The sequence below is a fragment of the Peromyscus californicus genome, unplaced genomic scaffold (assembly GCF_007827085.1).
Source record: "Peromyscus californicus insignis strain IS unplaced genomic scaffold, ASM782708v3 Scaffold_23__1_contigs__length_62951481, whole genome shotgun sequence".
NCBI lineage: Eukaryota > Metazoa > Chordata > Mammalia > Rodentia > Cricetidae > Peromyscus > Peromyscus californicus.
The window spans coordinates 17,281,549-17,298,781 of NW_026294534.1; the positions used below are offsets into that span (position 1 = coordinate 17,281,549).

The following is a 17,233-nucleotide window of genomic DNA, read 5'->3' on the forward strand; positions in this document are numbered from 1 at the left end:
CAGTCCCACACCAAATACATAAGAGAAAAATCAAAGCACATACCAAGGCTTTGTCCACCACAATCGTCATCTCTAAATAGAGAGGAAACAATTGTTTTAAAGGTGATTCTGACTGGAAAGGAAGAAAAACACACAAGAGTTTACATTTTCATGAGGCATTATTTCCTTGGAGCTCTTTATTAAAGTGATTAGGGCAGCACTCACAGCAAGTACTAGCTAGGGAAGCTGACATGGAGTGCCTGAGTATTATAGCAAAGAACCTGGTACTAAGAACATTGGTTATGAAGTCAGCCAATTGATCCATAGCTTTCAACTTGTCAGCTCTTCATACACTAAAATTGGAATGAAACACCATGCTCTTTACACCATCTATTTGACCTGAATGTCAGAAGTGGATTAAACTTTTGCTTTAGAGGTTGCACAGATGTGCAAGGTATTCTGGTGGAAGCTCTGCCTCCGCCCCTGGCACCCTGGCATCCATATACCCAAAGAGTCTAGAACGTTTTGGGGGAAGCCCTACCTCTCTGCCAAGACCCTGCCCCTCAGAAGGTCTTGCCAAACACAACTCCTCCCCCAGAGATGCTCAAGGACCACTTCCACAGGGTAAACTGCCTCCCAGAAAACAGACACGAGGCTTTCTAGTCTCTCATCCCTGTCTCCTCTCTGGGGGGGGGGGGGGGGGGGGGGGGGGGGGGGGGGGGGGGGCAGAGAATCGCCCAGGAACACTTTACCCATTAAACCGGGGCTTTTTCTAATTGGGTCTGATTTGGATTGCTGCACTGGCAAAGAGGCTTAGCAGGATGCAGAAACTTTTCGGAAGGCTAAGAAATGATGGCTGTGTTTTCGTTTCTTCCTGGAGCCACATGCTTTGCGATATGCCTGCAATGCCGGTCTTGTCTCCTGGTTCCTCATCAAAGCTGCTGGTCCACAGCTGCCTGCCGGGAAAACGCTACAGGACCAGTTCAGCCTGAGCCTCCTCTGACTGCCCCGAGTGTTCTTAGAGCACTATGTGCATCCTGCCAGCCCCCCATACAGCAAGAAACGTGGGGACATACTCTTACGGAAGGGAAGGGAAGGAGGCATTGCTTTAGAGGAAAAACAAAAAACAAAACAGCTACTAACTTTCAGTGAAATCCCATCATGGAACCCAGCTAACTGGCATCCAGGAGAATGGTGGTCTATGTTCTCTGTGTGGCTTATTGGTGCCAGAGATGGCAATGCTAAATTGTTCTCAAAGAATGGTAGCTATGTGTCTGAGATGTCCATTGCCTTCCTAAAGGGTTTGCACACAGAGTTGAGTAGACTTGTGGGAGGTATTTGTAAAAAAAAAAAAAAGCCATTTCAAAGTAAATACATTACCTGCTGTCTAGAACAGGAGATCAAAGGAAGGTTGTGGAACAATAAGGTAAAGAGGCTGAGAAGGAGGGCATAGGATGGGTAGAGAAAGAAAGACTTGGAAAAAAATCTCAGGCATACACACTGGAAAATATAGAAGATCACACATATGTCCAAGACTAGATACAAACTGTGAAAGACCTCAAAAAGATACTAAGCTTTCTTCCCTGGCAAACTTTGGGGCACCGTGCAAACAAGAGTGAAATCCAAGAAACAGTCACAAATAACCTGAATAAGCATTATGGACGTATCTATACACAGTCCTGTGGTGATATATCGTGTACCCTAATAAACTTGCCTGAGGATCAAAGGACAGAGCCAGCCACTAGATTAGACACAGAGGTCAGGCAGTGGGGATATACACCTTTAATCCCAGCACTTGAGATCTCATGTCCTTGTTTGGGAAGCACACAAGCCTTTAATCCCAGGAAGTAATATGGCAGGGCAGAGAAAGGTATATAAGGCATGGGGAAAGAGGAACTCACTCTCTTTAGGCTGAGGATTTTATAGAAGTAAGAACTAGTGGCTGGCTGCTCTGCTTCTCTGATCTTGCAGCTTTCACCCTGATATCTGACTCTGGGGTTTTGTTTTTTTGTTTGTTGTTTTTTCTGTTATAAGACCATCTAAGATTCGAACAACACAGTCCCATCTCAAGAAATCACAAGAGCTCCTGGCCTCTTTCCCTCCCTTTTGGACTGACCATATCACAACCTCTATACCCAGGGGTTCACCGGCAATCCCACCTGGCCCCTAGATTGATGTAGGCTACTTGCATCCCTCGTTCCCAGCCTCACACAATTAGGGTAACTCCAAAGCCCTGTGGCTGCTTGCCAGGGAGCATCACATCCTTCAGCCCCATCCCACCCCTACCCACTGCCCCGTAGACATTCCCTAGTGTTCTACTGGATATTACTTCATCTGGCCGTGAGACCCAGACCAACCCACTCTGCCAGGGAAACTTACCCCAAGCCACTGTAGGAACCAGAAGGTAGCCAACAAGTAGAAAACCTGGGAGGGTAGCTTTATCCCTAAATACCAGACAAACAGGAAAAGACCATCCCCAAACCTGCTATAAGTTAGCCTCCTCCTAAGCACTGTAAACACCTCTTCTAAAAGAATAAAGGTGAGTTGAACTAAAATAAAAATCTTTTAATATATATGGATGAAATGTGGAAGAATTAGAACATTATGAAAACACTTAACCTTTTGAACAAAAAACTGAGCCAACAAACTAACTGCAGATGCCCAAATACTGCATGTCATGGTCATGTCAAAGGAGCAGAAAATGGCAGTTGACTTCAGGGTGTCAGCCCACCAGGAGGAAAGTCTCTGATGGGTGAATCTCGGACAGGTAAGGCCCCCAGGACCCACAGACCCAGAAACGTCTTTTGCTTCTGCTGTGCCTTCACATGTTTGCTGCTGCCATCTTTCTCTGGTATCTGGCATGGTGTGAATGGGTGTGGGAAGATCCCCACTGTTTGTAATGTAGTGTGTTTATCTCATGGAAACATCCTGTCCTACTGGGATTTTTTGCCTATGGATTATTATGAAGATGATTTCTTCTTAAGCTGCATTGCCTAATTAATAATAATAACATTAGTTTAAATAGAGTTTGGATAATTAAAAACATAAACAAGTAAGTGTCACACCGCTAGAACATGTGAGTTTCTATTGAGGAGCCATATAGATTGTGGCTTAGGTTAATGATTAAGAAAAATAATTGAGTCCTAGTAACCCAGCTAGCTTAAATTCTTTTAACCTGAGTGTCTCTTTTCCTAGCTCCCTCAGATAGAAAAGTCTAGTATGTACCTACTCTGGATATACCTTTGAGCCCTGTGCTGCTGGAGGCTGGCCCCCCAAGGCAGTAGAAAACTACCAATGCAGAATAAAAAACAATACAAAAAATAGCATGTTTCCTCCAAAAAACATAAATCCCATAATAATGGCACCTAATGGAAATGACCTGGAAGACACCTCAAAGAATTCAAAAAGAATGATTAGAACTGTGGTCAAGTAAATCAAAGAAGACAAAGAGATAGAAGAAATAAGGAAATCAATACACGATGCTAAAATAGACTTTGAATTTTTTTAAAGAACACAGACTAACAGATTGGATCAGAAAATAGGATCCACCTTTTTGCTCCTTCCAAGAAACACACCTCATGATCAATGATAAGACATCACCTTAAGGTAAAAAGGATGGAACTAAGCAAATGGAGCTGAGAAACACACAGGCATAGTTATTCTGATAGCTGACAAACCAAAACCAGTCAGAAGAGGTAAGGATGGACACTTCATGCATGGGATAAACATATCACATCCCCTCTTCCCAAAGCTCAGAAGGATGGGCAGAAAGATGGTAAGAGCCAGAGTTGGTGGATGACTATAAGGAAATAGTTTTCTAAGCGCAACAGAGCAGTTGTACATAATGAACTCAGCAGTTGTACAAGACCTGGGTTAACACAAGTCAGGCAATATTCTGGGATAGAAGAGGGGTAGGCACACAAGCCTACCCTTAGCTGAGGAGCTATTTGCAATTGATAATTGCTGGGATAGTGTGGCAATGCAATATTCTGAAAATATCGTTTATATTTAAAGAGGTGGTAACTTTTCCTGGACCTCACAGTCAGAATTAATAATACACCTTGAAGTCACTTAAGACTGCTGTCCTGCTGTGTACTCAGCCTGTCTGTTTAACAATGTAACAGACATCCTTCCTTATCTTGTATTGCCCATGAAATCAACTTTTACAACCTAAGATAATGCATATATGCAATCTTGAGTTACGTACTCTTCTGTGCCCCATGACCCAGATAATGCATGTATATATCATTTGCTGAAGTCAGCAAATAGAGAAGTTGAAAGCAACTTCCTAAAATCTAAAATAGAAGCTGAAAACAACCAGTTATGGATAGCGGTTGATAAACCCTGTTGTCTGAGCCAGTCTGGATCAGTTGGAGCCAGTGACTTAATCCCCTACTAAAGGTTTCTATAAAGTATCCCATCTTTTCCCCATTGATGTTCTCTATGATGTTCAACAAACACAGAGTGACGTCCTTTGTTAGGGAGACACACACAGAAGGCAAGGGAAGCATGGAGCAGACAGAGAATTCAAATCTGGACTTGCTTGTGGTTAAACTCCAAGGGGAACATGCTTTTCTTTCTTTCCTTAATGCAAGACAGACACATTATTGGCAGCACAGAGGTAATCACTGATGTGTCTAATCTGTGCAGGAGAGGAGAAGTCAGTTTTCTTTAATGATGTGGCTACAGGTGGGTCACACTCTAGTGGAAGACCACATACCCAGGAGTATGTAGGAAGCACTAGATGGGTTTAAAAAAAAAAGTAAATGGGAAGAAAGGGAGGAGGATCTGGGAGGAGCTGGGGCTGTGTGGACATGATCAAATACATTGCATGAGATTCAAAATAATAAAAAAAATAGAATATAAAGAACAAAAATATTTTCAGGGTGTGTGGGGAGTGGATTCCAGTTATTGAAGGAAATCTCTGTCAAACTGGCCGATGACCACTGAAGAGGACAATACTTTGTACAGAAAAAGAAATCACTAAGCAAAGACTGCCACCCACCATCAGCAGCAATAGCAGCAGCCAACACTGGAAGGAGGAAGCAGAAGGGAAAACTGATGTACAGCATCACCTTAGAAAACTACTCAACCCAACCAACCCGCAACAGCAGCAACAGGTTATAACAAATGAAGGAGCAGCAGAGGAGGAAGATGCTTTAAGGAAGAGAGAAAATGGGGCAATGGTCTACATTTAAGAAGAGAGTATAAGGGAGGGGGGCTAATGGTTGAAATGGGGGACGGAGGGGGGAACCAATTGAGAAGGAAGTTGAATAACAGAGGTATCAAAGTGTCGTGGTGAAACTCATTGCTTTATCCTACCCAAAATGTATTCCACTTCCCAGGCCACCTTGACCCATACAGTCTGTGCTCTGCCTGCCCCTGCCTGCTGTGTCCACACCCGACACAGAGCCGTGGAAGAAGTCCACGAGCCCAGGTCTCATCGCAAAATACAACTCTGAAAGATCAAGAAAGTATGCTTCTCCCCAACCACCAGTCCTGTAGAAATGTTCTCCAGTGAGAATTGCCTAGATGAACCCCAAGACCTAAAATTTAGAAAGAACAATCATAAACTCCGATCACATGATTCAAGGGCCTTAAAAAGTTTCTTCTCTGTGTCTTAAAGAGAACAAACACCAAGTGGTGCCCAAGAAAACTACAAATCCAAGGCAGATGGAAATAACAAAAGCGATCCTGGATTTGGAAACAACTCAAAAGAGATAGAAACATTGAAGAGAACTCAAACTGAAATGAAGACGGAGTTGAAAAACTCAGTAAAGCAATCAGAAAACTCAGTGAAAAGCCCTATAGGTAGAATAGATCAAGTAGAGGACAGAATAAAAGGACTTAGAGACAACGTAGAGGAATTAGACCACACAAGCAAAAAGTAGGAAGTTGGGGTTTTTTTTTAAGCACAGAGAAGGATAATTTGATACCATCAAAAGACTAATCCTTTGAATTCTAGGAATAGATGAGGAAGAAGAATCCCAAGTGAACAGCACAAACCAGATCTTTTGACAAGGTCATAGAAGAAAACTTCTCCCAAACAAAGGAAAGACACACCCATACAAATACAAGAAGCATAAAGAGCACCTTATACACACAATAGGAAAAGAACTCAGCACGGCATATCATAGTGAAAACAATATGAACAAAGAAAGTATTGGAAGCTGCAAGAAAAAGACACAAGTTATTAAATAAAAGAAAACCCATCAGAATAGCTGATTTATACATGAAACTGAAAGAGGATCCTGTATGAATGCTCTCCATGCTTTAAAAGACCATGGATGCCATTTTAGACTACTCTTCATAGCAAAACTATCTGCATCATTGAAGGAGAAATCTTCCCATGATACAGAAAGATCAAAAGAGTCATGCTCACCAAACCACCCCTAAGCATACCCTGAAAGCAATACTTTCAACTAAAGAGAGGAACAGCCATAGCAGAAGACTGTAGGAAAAAAATGAAGCTATAATGACTAAAACACAAAATATGACTAAAAACACAACAACAACATAATGGTTGCAATCAATACACACTTTACAATAATAACATTAAATATTAATGGCCTCAACTCCCCAATCAAAAGACACAGGCTGGCTCAATGGATTAAGAAACAAAAATCCATCTATCTGTTGTCTACAAAAACACTCCTCTTGAGCCAGGCATAGTGGCAGAGGCCTTTAATCTCATCAGTAAACAACCAGAGGTAGGCAGATCTCTGTGATTTTGAAGCCACCCTGGTCTACATAGTGAGTTCCAGGACAGTCAGGGATATATATATACAGGCCATGTCTAAAAATGTCAGCAACAAAAATAAATAAGGGCTGGAGAGATGGCTCAGCCACTAAAGGCTATGCTCACAACCAAAACTATAAGAATATGGTTCCCCAAAAAAAAAAAAAAAAAAAAAAAAAACTCAAAACAGCCGGGCAGTGGTGGCGCACGCCTTTAATCCCAGCACTTGGGAGGCAGAGCCAGGCGGATCTCTGTGAGTTCGAGGCCAGCCTGGGCTACCAAGTGAGTTCCAGGAAAGGCGCAAAGCTACACAGAGAAACCCTGTCTCGAAAAACCAAAAAGAAAAAAAAAAGAATATGGTTCCCAGCACTCACGGCTGTCTCTCCAGCCACCAAAGAAAAACGATAGATAGATCAATTGATCGATAGATAGATAGATAGATAGATAGATAGATAGATAGATAGATAGATAGACAGACAGACTAAAAACTTGTGTTACCTTTAAAGATAGGTACCACTTTAAAATGGAAAGATAGAAAAAAATACTCCAAGCACATAATACCAGGTAGCAAGCAGATATCACTATCCTAGTATCTGACAACAAAATAGACTTCAAACTAAAGGACATCCATCCCAACATTATACTCCTAACCATATATGTATTCAACTCCAGTGTACACTTTTTCATAAAAAGTATAGGATTGGAACTAAAGATATAGATTAACTCCAGCAGTTAATAGCAGGCGATTTTACTACGTGTGCCAATGCTTCCAATACACAGATCTTCCAGACGAAAACAGAGAAACATCAGAATTAACAGATATCTAAAGAATATTCCACCCAAACACAAAAGAATTTACATTCTACTCAGCAGCACATGGGAGCTTTTAAACCATATACTAAGACGCGAAACAAATCAGAAGAAATTCAGAAAAACTGATATAAATTCTGTGCACCCCATCTGACCATAATACAGCAAAATTTAAGCTGATGAATAAATGATGAAAACGTGTTACACGTACTGTGGAATGCTAGTCGGTTATAAAGAAAACTGAAATTTGCAGTTAAATGAGTGGAACTAGGAAAGAGCATAGTGAGTGGGGTAACTCATAAGTGTGTATAGAACCTAGAGAAACTACAGAAGCCAGGAAAACTGAAAAGAGACCACGACAGGTAGGGGGAATGTAAGTGAGGGGATAGCAAGGTACAGGTGATATGAAGTGGCGGGTAGGGGAAGAGAGGCTCTTTAATGGAGAAGGGAGGGAGGAGGAAAAAATAACACGAAGGGTGTTTGAAAAGCCATAAGGAATCTCATTATTTTATATCAACCTAAAATTACGTATAGTATGTATAAGTGTAAGTATATACGTACATAGACAGAGCGCTTAAATACAGTTACGTCTCTTGGGCCAACAGTCCTCCCATCAAGAGTCATAGACTAGCAAAAATTCCAGCACCAAGCACAGGAAACCTCCCTTTGAACTGTTGGTCAGGGGAATTCAAGAGACTCCCGAAACAGTATAGGCTGTTGCCATTGTCCACGGGAACCTCCTAGAAGTTGAAGGTAAGTCACTGTTGCTGAAGACACCACACACTTAGGACACAGGACTTGGATGACTGGAGCTAGATCTGACCCAAAAGCCTCTTTCCTGAGGACTAGCTTAGTACCAGAAGGTGACGTGCTAGCTGCCAAGAGAGGAAAACCATCAATAGTCCTACCCAGTTATGGTGCCTATGAACCACAACAATGACCATCCTGGCAAGATAGCCGTGAAGACACAGTAGTGGCACTCATGTCTTGACAACAACCAACAGTTATCTAATTGGTCTTAAGGCCTGCTCAACAGGAGGGAGACATCGATTCTCTCCCACCTTATTATTGAAATGTCCCTAACAGAACTGTTGGACATACCCAGATTGTTCGGAACACACCCTGGACAAGGACATGGTTGTTCTTCCTAAGTGTAGCTCTGAGAAGCGGAACTGTGACCCCGGTCATGCTGACATAAATAACTGTGTTTGTACCAGAGCACAAGGTGGTGCAGGATGTTCCTGTGTATCCTCTCTGTCATGTATTAGCTAAGTAAACTAACTTTTATTATTTTATTATTATTTATTTCTTTATTAAATAAATAAACTTTTGAGGGAGGGTTTCTCACCAAACCTAGAGCTCATTGACTTGGCTAAGTCAGCTGGCCAGTGTACTCAGGGATCCACCTGTCTCCGCAGTGTTGGGGTTTCACACACACACTGCCATACCCTGCCTTTTCATGGGTTCAGGGGATCTGAACTCAGGCCTCGTGCTTGTAGAGAAGGCACTATCACCATGGAGCCACTTCCCTTATTTTCTCTGGTTCAGATACCCATATTGTAGCATCTTTGTCCTTGTAAGCCCTGATATATCAGGATGGCCACATGACAGATAGCAGGAAATGGAAAAGATGAAATGTGAAGGAGTTGCTTCCTTTCAGCATTGGGTCCAGGGTGACATGTTACGCCTGCTCATGTTAGGAGCCATATTTTTCCCACTATGATCCTATCTAGAAACTGAGGAGGTTGAGAAATACACTTCTGTTTCTTTTTAATAGCCAGCTAAAGTCTGGGGTTAAACTCACACAGACAGAAAGGACACACAGGAACATCCTGTACCACCTTGTGCTCTTCTGCAAACACAGTTATTTATGTCAGCATGACCTAGGTCACAATTCCACTTCTCCTTCAGAGCTACATTTATGAAGAACCAGGGTTCTTCAACAATGTCCAGGGTGTGCCCTCAACAATCTGGGTATGTCCAACATTTCTATCAGGGACATTTCAATTGTATACAAACTTAACTATGCTAATGTTGGTGCAAAACCACGCTTACCTCTAAAGGAATAAGAGGTGGTTTATTATAGAGTTATTTTGAGTGACTATGGCCCAGGAACACAGACTTAGGTTACCCCAAATTCTGTGTTCCCTCATGGAATCAGTTTTGTGAAGTTTAGAGTTACTCAGAACAAAGAAAATCATAAATCAAGGCAACTTTAAAATATATTGGTGAGTCCCTAAGAAAGGTGGGTACAGCAAGATGTTGAGTCGTGAGCTTTCCCATAGGCCCAACATGCTATCCGATGACATTCTTAGCCTTTGGATTGATGGGAGCTAATGGTCTGCTAAGTTAATAGATTCCAAAAGCTTTCTATCTGTCTACTAAGTCATAAGATGCTAATTCTGGCACTAGGGGGAAAGGAAGGGCTGTTCCCAGGGCTAGACCCAGCCTGAGACAACATAACTGGCCTTTGGACCCCAAACAGTCCAATCTCTCTACAGTGTTGAAATTCTTCTAAGAAGTCCCTCGTTCTCTGCAGACATTGCTTCTTTTCAGGTGCTTTTGTTCACTCTAATCAGGACATGGCAAAACAAACAAAAACCAAAACTAAGCAAAAAACAAATCTAAAATAAAGCAAGCCATACAAAGTAGGTGATAGAATGTGGCCAGAAGGAAAAGACCACACCTGGCTTCAGGGCAATTGCAGGACAGGAAGAGACAGGGCTATCCATAAGGAATGGCCCTCCTGCAACCATACAACAGTCTCCCACACTATTTTAATGAATTAGAACTTTGAAAATGATACAGTACACAAAACTCACCTTTTCGTTGATAAGAATGTCGTAGTTCATCGGTATCTGTATGTTTCTGCTATTTGTGTTAAAAACTGTCAGGTCATCTTCCCCTTCATTCTCTAATTTATAAATAATGTGCTGTAATCTAACTGTAGATTCCAGGGGCTCAATTCCATAAGACACGTTTTCAAATTGCAGGATTCCTCTGCAACATTAAGGATGAAATTGTTAAGTACTTTTCATAAAATCTGTGTTGTGAAAAATCTGTTAGCATCCAATGAAACAATAAAAAATATAGAATGTTTTCAGTCCAGTATTTTGTTCCAAAAATTGTTTCAGAGATGGTTTTGAAAAGAAAAATAATTTCTCTAATATAAAACTCCATATGTCTTTTCTTTCTTTCCTTTTTTTTTTGTTTTTTTTTTTTTGTTGTTGTTGTTGTTGTTTGCTACAAGACTAACAGAAACCAGCTTTACAATTTCTAGGAACACAGTGTGACAGTAATCCAATGACTTTCCTGTGCTTCTGTCAGTAGCTCCTTAACAGTTTAGGAAACAGAAACATTAGTAAATGTCTCTGTAGCCGGCAGAACTTTGAAAACCTGATTACTAGGCTTTTATAATGAAAATGTACATTGGCAATTTTACTAATGAAAATAAAATCTAGCAGTGTTTATAAAATGATACGTATTTTGGTTGGGTATATAGCTTGAATAAAACATCAGAAGCCTGATTCTGAAGAGGTAATCAGTTTGCAGAACTTGGTTTCCCTGAAATGAGGTAGGCCAGTGTGCCACTTCTGCCCGAGAAACTGGTTTCAGGTTTAAATTTCAAGGTTCCACGCAGGAAGCTCAGAAAGCATTTGGGAAAACAAAGACGGTCACTGAAAACAGAGGTGGAAAATTCTGACAAGACGAAAATCTATCCAAAGCAGAAAAGATGAAACCAAATACATTTTCAAGAGTTAGAGAAAGGACTGTTAGTATTTTTAAAAAAAAGAGTACTGAATTAATAATTATAAAGATATGACTTGCCTCCTCACTGTAAAGATAATTTTTATGAGGAAAAGCAAAATTCATTTTTGTTTATTTATTTTACTTTCAAGCAAAATTCATTTATGTTTATTTATTTTACTTTCATCTCCAAACACTAAAATATATGATAGGTATTGTAAAATTTCTATTTGCTGAAAAAAAATAATAACCCATCCTCAACCTTGCTCCTCCAACATAGAACATTCACTTGTCATTTCTGTTGTTAAGAAAAGTAAGAGGGCCGGTGGTCATGGCACATGCCTTTAATCCCAGCACTTGGGAGGCAGAGGCAGGCGGATCTCTGTGAGTTCGAGGCCAGCCTGGGCTACAGAGTGAGTTCCAGGACAGGCTCCAAAACTACACAGAGAAACCCTGTCCTGAAAAAAAACAAACAAAAAAAAAGGTAAGAGGAGAGCAATGATATTGGGAAATCTAAACCCTCCAGAAGTTAGAATTATCTCTGGTCTGCAAAGGAAAGGAGAGAAATCCAGACCACTGGGACCACCTCTGGAGAAGGACATCGCCAACAAGCATGTGAGAAATCTGCCCTAGCTGCATGTGAACAGAAGCAAAAATGCATTCACTGCAGCCAAATATCACAGCCAGAGCAGTAGAAAGTTAATAACCTCAGTCCAGAGCACGTGCTGAGTATGGCAACGGAGTTCGGATGGTCTTCAATGTATCCTTGATAGTAGCATTGAGACTAGGGATGAAAAAAAGGAGACTAGTTACTAAAGACCTTTCAAAACTTTCAAATAACTTCCTGCTTTGAAAAACAGACAGAAGAGGGTAGATAGTGTTCATAAATACACAATTACAATGGGGTGCACAAAGTGAGATACTCAAAAAGTCTCCGTAATTTTTTTTCCAATGTAGAGATTTAAGACATCAATTAAAAGCCCTGAGAATCTTTAAAATTGTAATGTGCTGCCTAAAAAAGGGGCACTGGGGCCTAGGATTCTAGAAGCTTGAAGCGCCAGTGTGCCAGGAAAGGAGGGCTCTGGAGCCATGCTAACACAAAGCGTGTCATCTGCAAGGACAGAGGCAGGGCCAGAGAAGGGATGTGGTGGGGACAAAAAGATGCAGGGTGCTCCCTCCACACCCTTTCACAGACAACACACTCCCAGAAACAGAGCCCAAAGGGAAGAGACAGAAAAAAAAAAAAAAAAAACCCAGAAAACACACAACCATATTAAAATACGTTAAAGCATGGTTTTACTCAATAATCGATCAAGCATTCAAACTCCTCAGGTCTGAACAAGGTTAGGGGAGGGGCACCGAAGAACACCTGTGGAACACAGAAGGGTTGAGGTATGTATGCAGTGGGGGCAGTGGACACAAAAGGTCTTGGTCTGTGCTTCTGCGTATGCATGTTCTTAATCGGCTTATTTTACTTCCATTTATATTCCTCTCTCAGGAAGTATCGGTGAAGCAGCAGTCTGTAGGCAGTAGCCATGAAAGGCCCTCAGTCAACTAATTTAACCCCGCCAAGACATCAGGAAGCAGTTAGGAACCAGGTGGTGAGTACCTCAAATATATCGCCTCCGGGTCCTGAGAGTCTGGTGTGCTGGGAAAGTATTCACCCAATTCTTTTAAAGTTTTCTGAAAACTCATACAATAACTGAAATCTTACCGGGATGTCTAGAGACTGAGTAGTCACAAATCCTTTATTGTACGAATAAACCATAAAACGGTCTGCTAAAAAATAACTGCATGCAGAAAAGAAAATTCTGAGTTACTCTTTCAGAAATAACAGAGCAGCTGTCGGTAAACTCTGCCCCACCCCACGCTTCTGTAAATAAAGCTTTATAGGAACATAGACATGCCCATTAACCTAAACATGCTAGGGGGACATTCCAGCTACAACAGCAGAGGTAGGGTGTTTGGGCAGAAACAAGAGGGTCTTAGAAACTAATAGGCTTATTCTCCTGAGCTTTAGAGGAAAGGGCAACTTTCAGCACAGTGGTAGTGTTTTCTTTGCTATACAATATACTTCAGGCAAAGTAATACACATTTACTCAAAATAATGGCTCCAATTTAATGGGTTGTTTTTATTTTTCAGAGAGATTTACTTTTTTATGAGTGAGTGTGCCTGCGGATTTATGCACCACAGGGTGTGTAGGTGCACATAGAAGCCAGAGAGTAACCTGTCTCCTAGAGCTGGAGTTACAGGTGCTTAGGAGCCATTTGAATTCTGGGGAGCAAGCCTACATCCTTTGCAAGGGCAATAAGCACTCTTAACCACTGAGCCTTCTCTCCAGCCCACTTGGGCTCCTTTTAATAAAGGGAGGGGGCTGCAAGAGGGGTAGAGCCATTTGTTTTTATTTACAGGGATATCAACTGGATGGAGGGTTTTGAGAATTTTCTACTCCTTTATTCTAATATATACAGTATGATATATTATATATCAATATTATGTTATATATCAATATTGCATATTGATTATATATCAATTATATATAATACTGCATGTTAATGTATGCAATATTAATTGTATATAATAATATATTAGTTATATATTGGTATAGCATAAAAATATTAAAATATAATTATATATTATTTATTATAAACAATACATTGTATTTTATAATTTTATATACTATTTTTATAATTATATATCGCTGTATATAATTATATGAGACATATAATTATACATTTTAATAATATGACATATTTTATTATATTATATATTATATGACATGTGATTATACTGTATATAATAATTAAGATATAATAAAATATAATACATGTTATATATTATGATACATACTATATATGTAATATACATTTTATATATATATATGTCTGATAATGTGGTTGAAGAAAATAAAGTCCTATTATCCTTAGAAACTCAGATCTAAGCTCAAACTTCTTGGGGGACCATATTCTGCACATACTGTGTTGTTTCAGCTTTACTTCTGCCCCTCACCCTCCCTCTGGCTTCAGTGAGCGCCCAGTCTGCTGCTTCCGGTTCTCCACTGGACCTGGTCTCCCAAGGGCTAGCAGTGGCGCCCCTCCCACACGCCCTAGCTGTCAGGTCTGAGTGGCAGGCAGAGGGAGGTTAAGGAAAACCACTGCGCCGCCCTGACTTGCTGGACGCCATCTCTCGGTTGGTGTCCGTTGGCGAGCCTGCCCTTCCTCCTGCTTCCTTCCTGTCTCTCTGTGCATATACACATTCCCGCATCTCGGTGTTGCCCATCTTCCTTGCGTGTTTCCATGGCAATCAGTTACGCTGTTTTCCCTTCTCACACTGAAAACTCATTCACACCTCTGTTAAGCATAGTTTGTTCGATTTTAGTGATGGCAATAACAATTTTTTTTAAAAAAACCAAATCATAGCTTCCAGGCACTAGAGAGAGAGATCAGAGGTTAAGAACACTTCCAGAGCACCCAGGTTCAGTTCCCAAATGCCACATGGCAGCTCACAACCATTTGTAACTCCAGTTTCAGAGGACCAGACATCCTTTTCTGGCTTCCACCATAACCAGGTACATACATGGTACAACACATACATGCAGGCAAAATATTCATATACATAAAATAAAAAATAAATCTTAAAAAAAACATAATTTTGAGTACTACAGTGTAGTGGGTAGCCATTCCAGCTTTGATCTGGAAGTTCCAACCCCCATTGAGGCTTCGGTAACTATCATGCCTACAAAGTGGGGCCAAGGGAGGGCCCTGAAGACCCGAGATCCGGATGCGCCGTGCTCTCTTGGTTCCTGGACCCTGAACGCTAGAGGCAGATGGAGGAGAGTTCTCCAGAGAACACCGCCGAACTGAGCTGAGTCTTTCCCAGAACCTGCAACCTACCTATCCCTTCATTTGTAAGTTACACCACTAAATAAATCTCCCTTTTAACTATGTGGCCTTCACTCCATGTAGATATAGATAAGATAGATATGGTAATATCCTTTACCTACAAGAACACCGTGACATCATCTTTCCAGTTCAAGTGTTTTTCTCCCTTTCTTTTGCTGAACTCTTCTGACTGGCACTTTCAGTACTGTGCTGGATAGACGTGGTGAGGTGGCCATATTCTTGATCTTAGGAGGGACCCTTTCAACTTTCACCATTGAGTATGGGGTTGGCTTGGGGTTTGTTATATATAGACTTTCTTATGTTGAGATGCATCCCTTCCATATTTAATTTGTTAAAAGTATTTAAAAAAAAAAAGCCAGCCGGACTTCAGCTTGCGGTCACCTCTTCTCCAGAGTTTAGCCGAGACGGGGACCGCCCTCGGGGACAGCCTCGCCTACAACCACTGGCCAGATGGAGCCCAGCACCTCAACTAGAAGGCTTTTCACCATCGATGACTTTGAAATCGGGCGTCCTCTGGGCAAGGGGAAATTTGGCAACGTGTACCTGGCTCGGCTCAAGGAAAACCATTTCATTGTGGTCCTGAAGGTCCTCTTCAAGTCCCAGATAGAGAAGGAGGGATTGGAGCACCAGCTTCAAAGGGAAGTGGAGATCCAGGCGCACCTACAACATCCGAATATCCTACGCCTGTACAACTACTTCCACGATGCTCACCGGGTGTACTTAATTCTGGAATATGCTCCAGGGGGCGATCTCTATAAGGAGCTTCAGAGGAACCAGACATTAGATGAGCAGCGTACAGCCACGATAATAGAGGAGTTGGCAGATGCCCTGACCTACTGTCATGAGAAGAAGGTGATTCACAGGGACATCAAGCCGGAGAATCTCTTCCTGGGGTTCAAAGGTGAGGTGAAGATCGCGGACTTTGGTTGGTCTGTGCATACCCCTTCTCTCAGGAGAATGACAATGTGCGGGAATCTGGACTACTTGCCCCCAGAAATGATTGAAGGGAGAACATATAATGAGAAGGTGGATCTGTGGTGTATTGGGGTGCTCTGCTATGAGCTGCTGGTGGGAAATCCACCCTTCAAGAGTAGCACTCACAGCGAGACATACGAACGCATCCTCAAGGTGGATTTGAGGTTTCCTCATTCAGTGCCTGTGGGGGCCCAAGACTTGATCTCCAAACTTCTTAGGTACCATCCCTCAGATCGGCTGGACCTGGCCCAGATCCTGAAGCACCCCTGGGTCCTGGCCCACTCTCGTAGGATCCTGCCTCCTGGTAGTCAGCCTGCTTCCTGAGCCCTGCCCCTTTGTGTTTATTCAGGGAGCTTTCCAGGCTCTGTTACCTCATCTGTCTTGTTTGTTTTCTCTTTGAAGATGCTAATTAAACCTGATTTAACATCTTTAAAAAAAAAAAAAAAGTATTAAAAAAACATGAAATGTCAAAATCCAATTGTTTCTCCCACATTCTACTGTTGAATTAACTGCCAACTGAGCATTTCCCCTGGGCTGACACCCTAGGCAGTTCACAGCCAGCCTTACCACAGGAAGCCCGTGCCTCTGACCAAGGTCTGCCCACTCCTGCCCTCTGCTTCGATTCTTCCTTCTAGTCTTACCAACCAAAACGTGTATTGACTGGTCTTCGAGAGGCAAGGCTCTATTTTATTGGTTCCCAAACCTCATTCACAAAATCACTGGAGTAACTGTTCATAGAGACAGCTGACAATTTCAATGAGAGCTCTCTATTATTATTCTATACTCCACTGCTGTTACAAGTAAACTGTTTCAAAGAAATAAAATGAAATACCAAGCTAAAAAATAAAAGAGAAATCACCTTTTCTGGAGGTGCACAATGTATCTCTTCTTCTCTACTGGAATAATGTAGGTAACCTGTTCCTAGAGAGTCCAGAAAAACAGAGTTAGGACAGATTTTGATGAGAAGCAAACAGCAACTCAGAATCAACCAACCCCTCCAAGCATGTTTCAAATAATTCATAAAATCATCGCACATTGCCTGTGTTAAAAATTGGCAACAACATATTGTAAATGTTTACC

The 17,233-nt window shown here is 41.6% G+C and overlaps 2 protein-coding genes across 2 annotated transcripts in view; one reads left to right on the forward strand and one right to left on the reverse strand.

Moving 5' to 3' along the window:
- Positions 1 to 13,076, reverse strand: part of LOC128119458 (disintegrin and metalloproteinase domain-containing protein 32-like) — an 87,374-nt gene extending 74,298 nt beyond the window's left edge. Inside the window, exons 1-3 of the mRNA XM_052752845.1 lie at positions 12,990 to 13,076; positions 11,983 to 12,059; positions 10,351 to 10,528 (exon numbers count right to left, since the gene is read on the reverse strand). Coding sequence (XP_052608805.1) covers positions 10,351 to 10,528; positions 11,983 to 12,059; positions 12,990 to 13,043 — 309 coding nt within the window. The 5' untranslated portion in view covers positions 13,044 to 13,076. The remainder of the gene's footprint in view (positions 1 to 10,350; positions 10,529 to 11,982; positions 12,060 to 12,989) is intronic.
- Positions 13,077 to 15,536: 2,460 nt separating this feature from the next.
- On the forward strand, positions 15,537 to 16,572 carry LOC128119371 (aurora kinase C-like). Its single transcript, XM_052752775.1, has one exon. The coding sequence runs from the start codon at positions 15,629 to 15,631 to the stop codon at positions 16,475 to 16,477; it is 849 nt and encodes a 282-aa protein (XP_052608735.1). The 5' UTR covers positions 15,537 to 15,628; the 3' UTR covers positions 16,478 to 16,572.
- Positions 16,573 to 17,233: the final 661 nt, after the last annotated feature.

Excerpts from the sequence above, each read along its gene's own strand:
- LOC128119371 (XM_052752775.1), top strand. The coding sequence starts at position 15,629 with ATGGAGCCCAGCACCTCAACTAGAAGGCTTTTCACCATCGATGACTTT.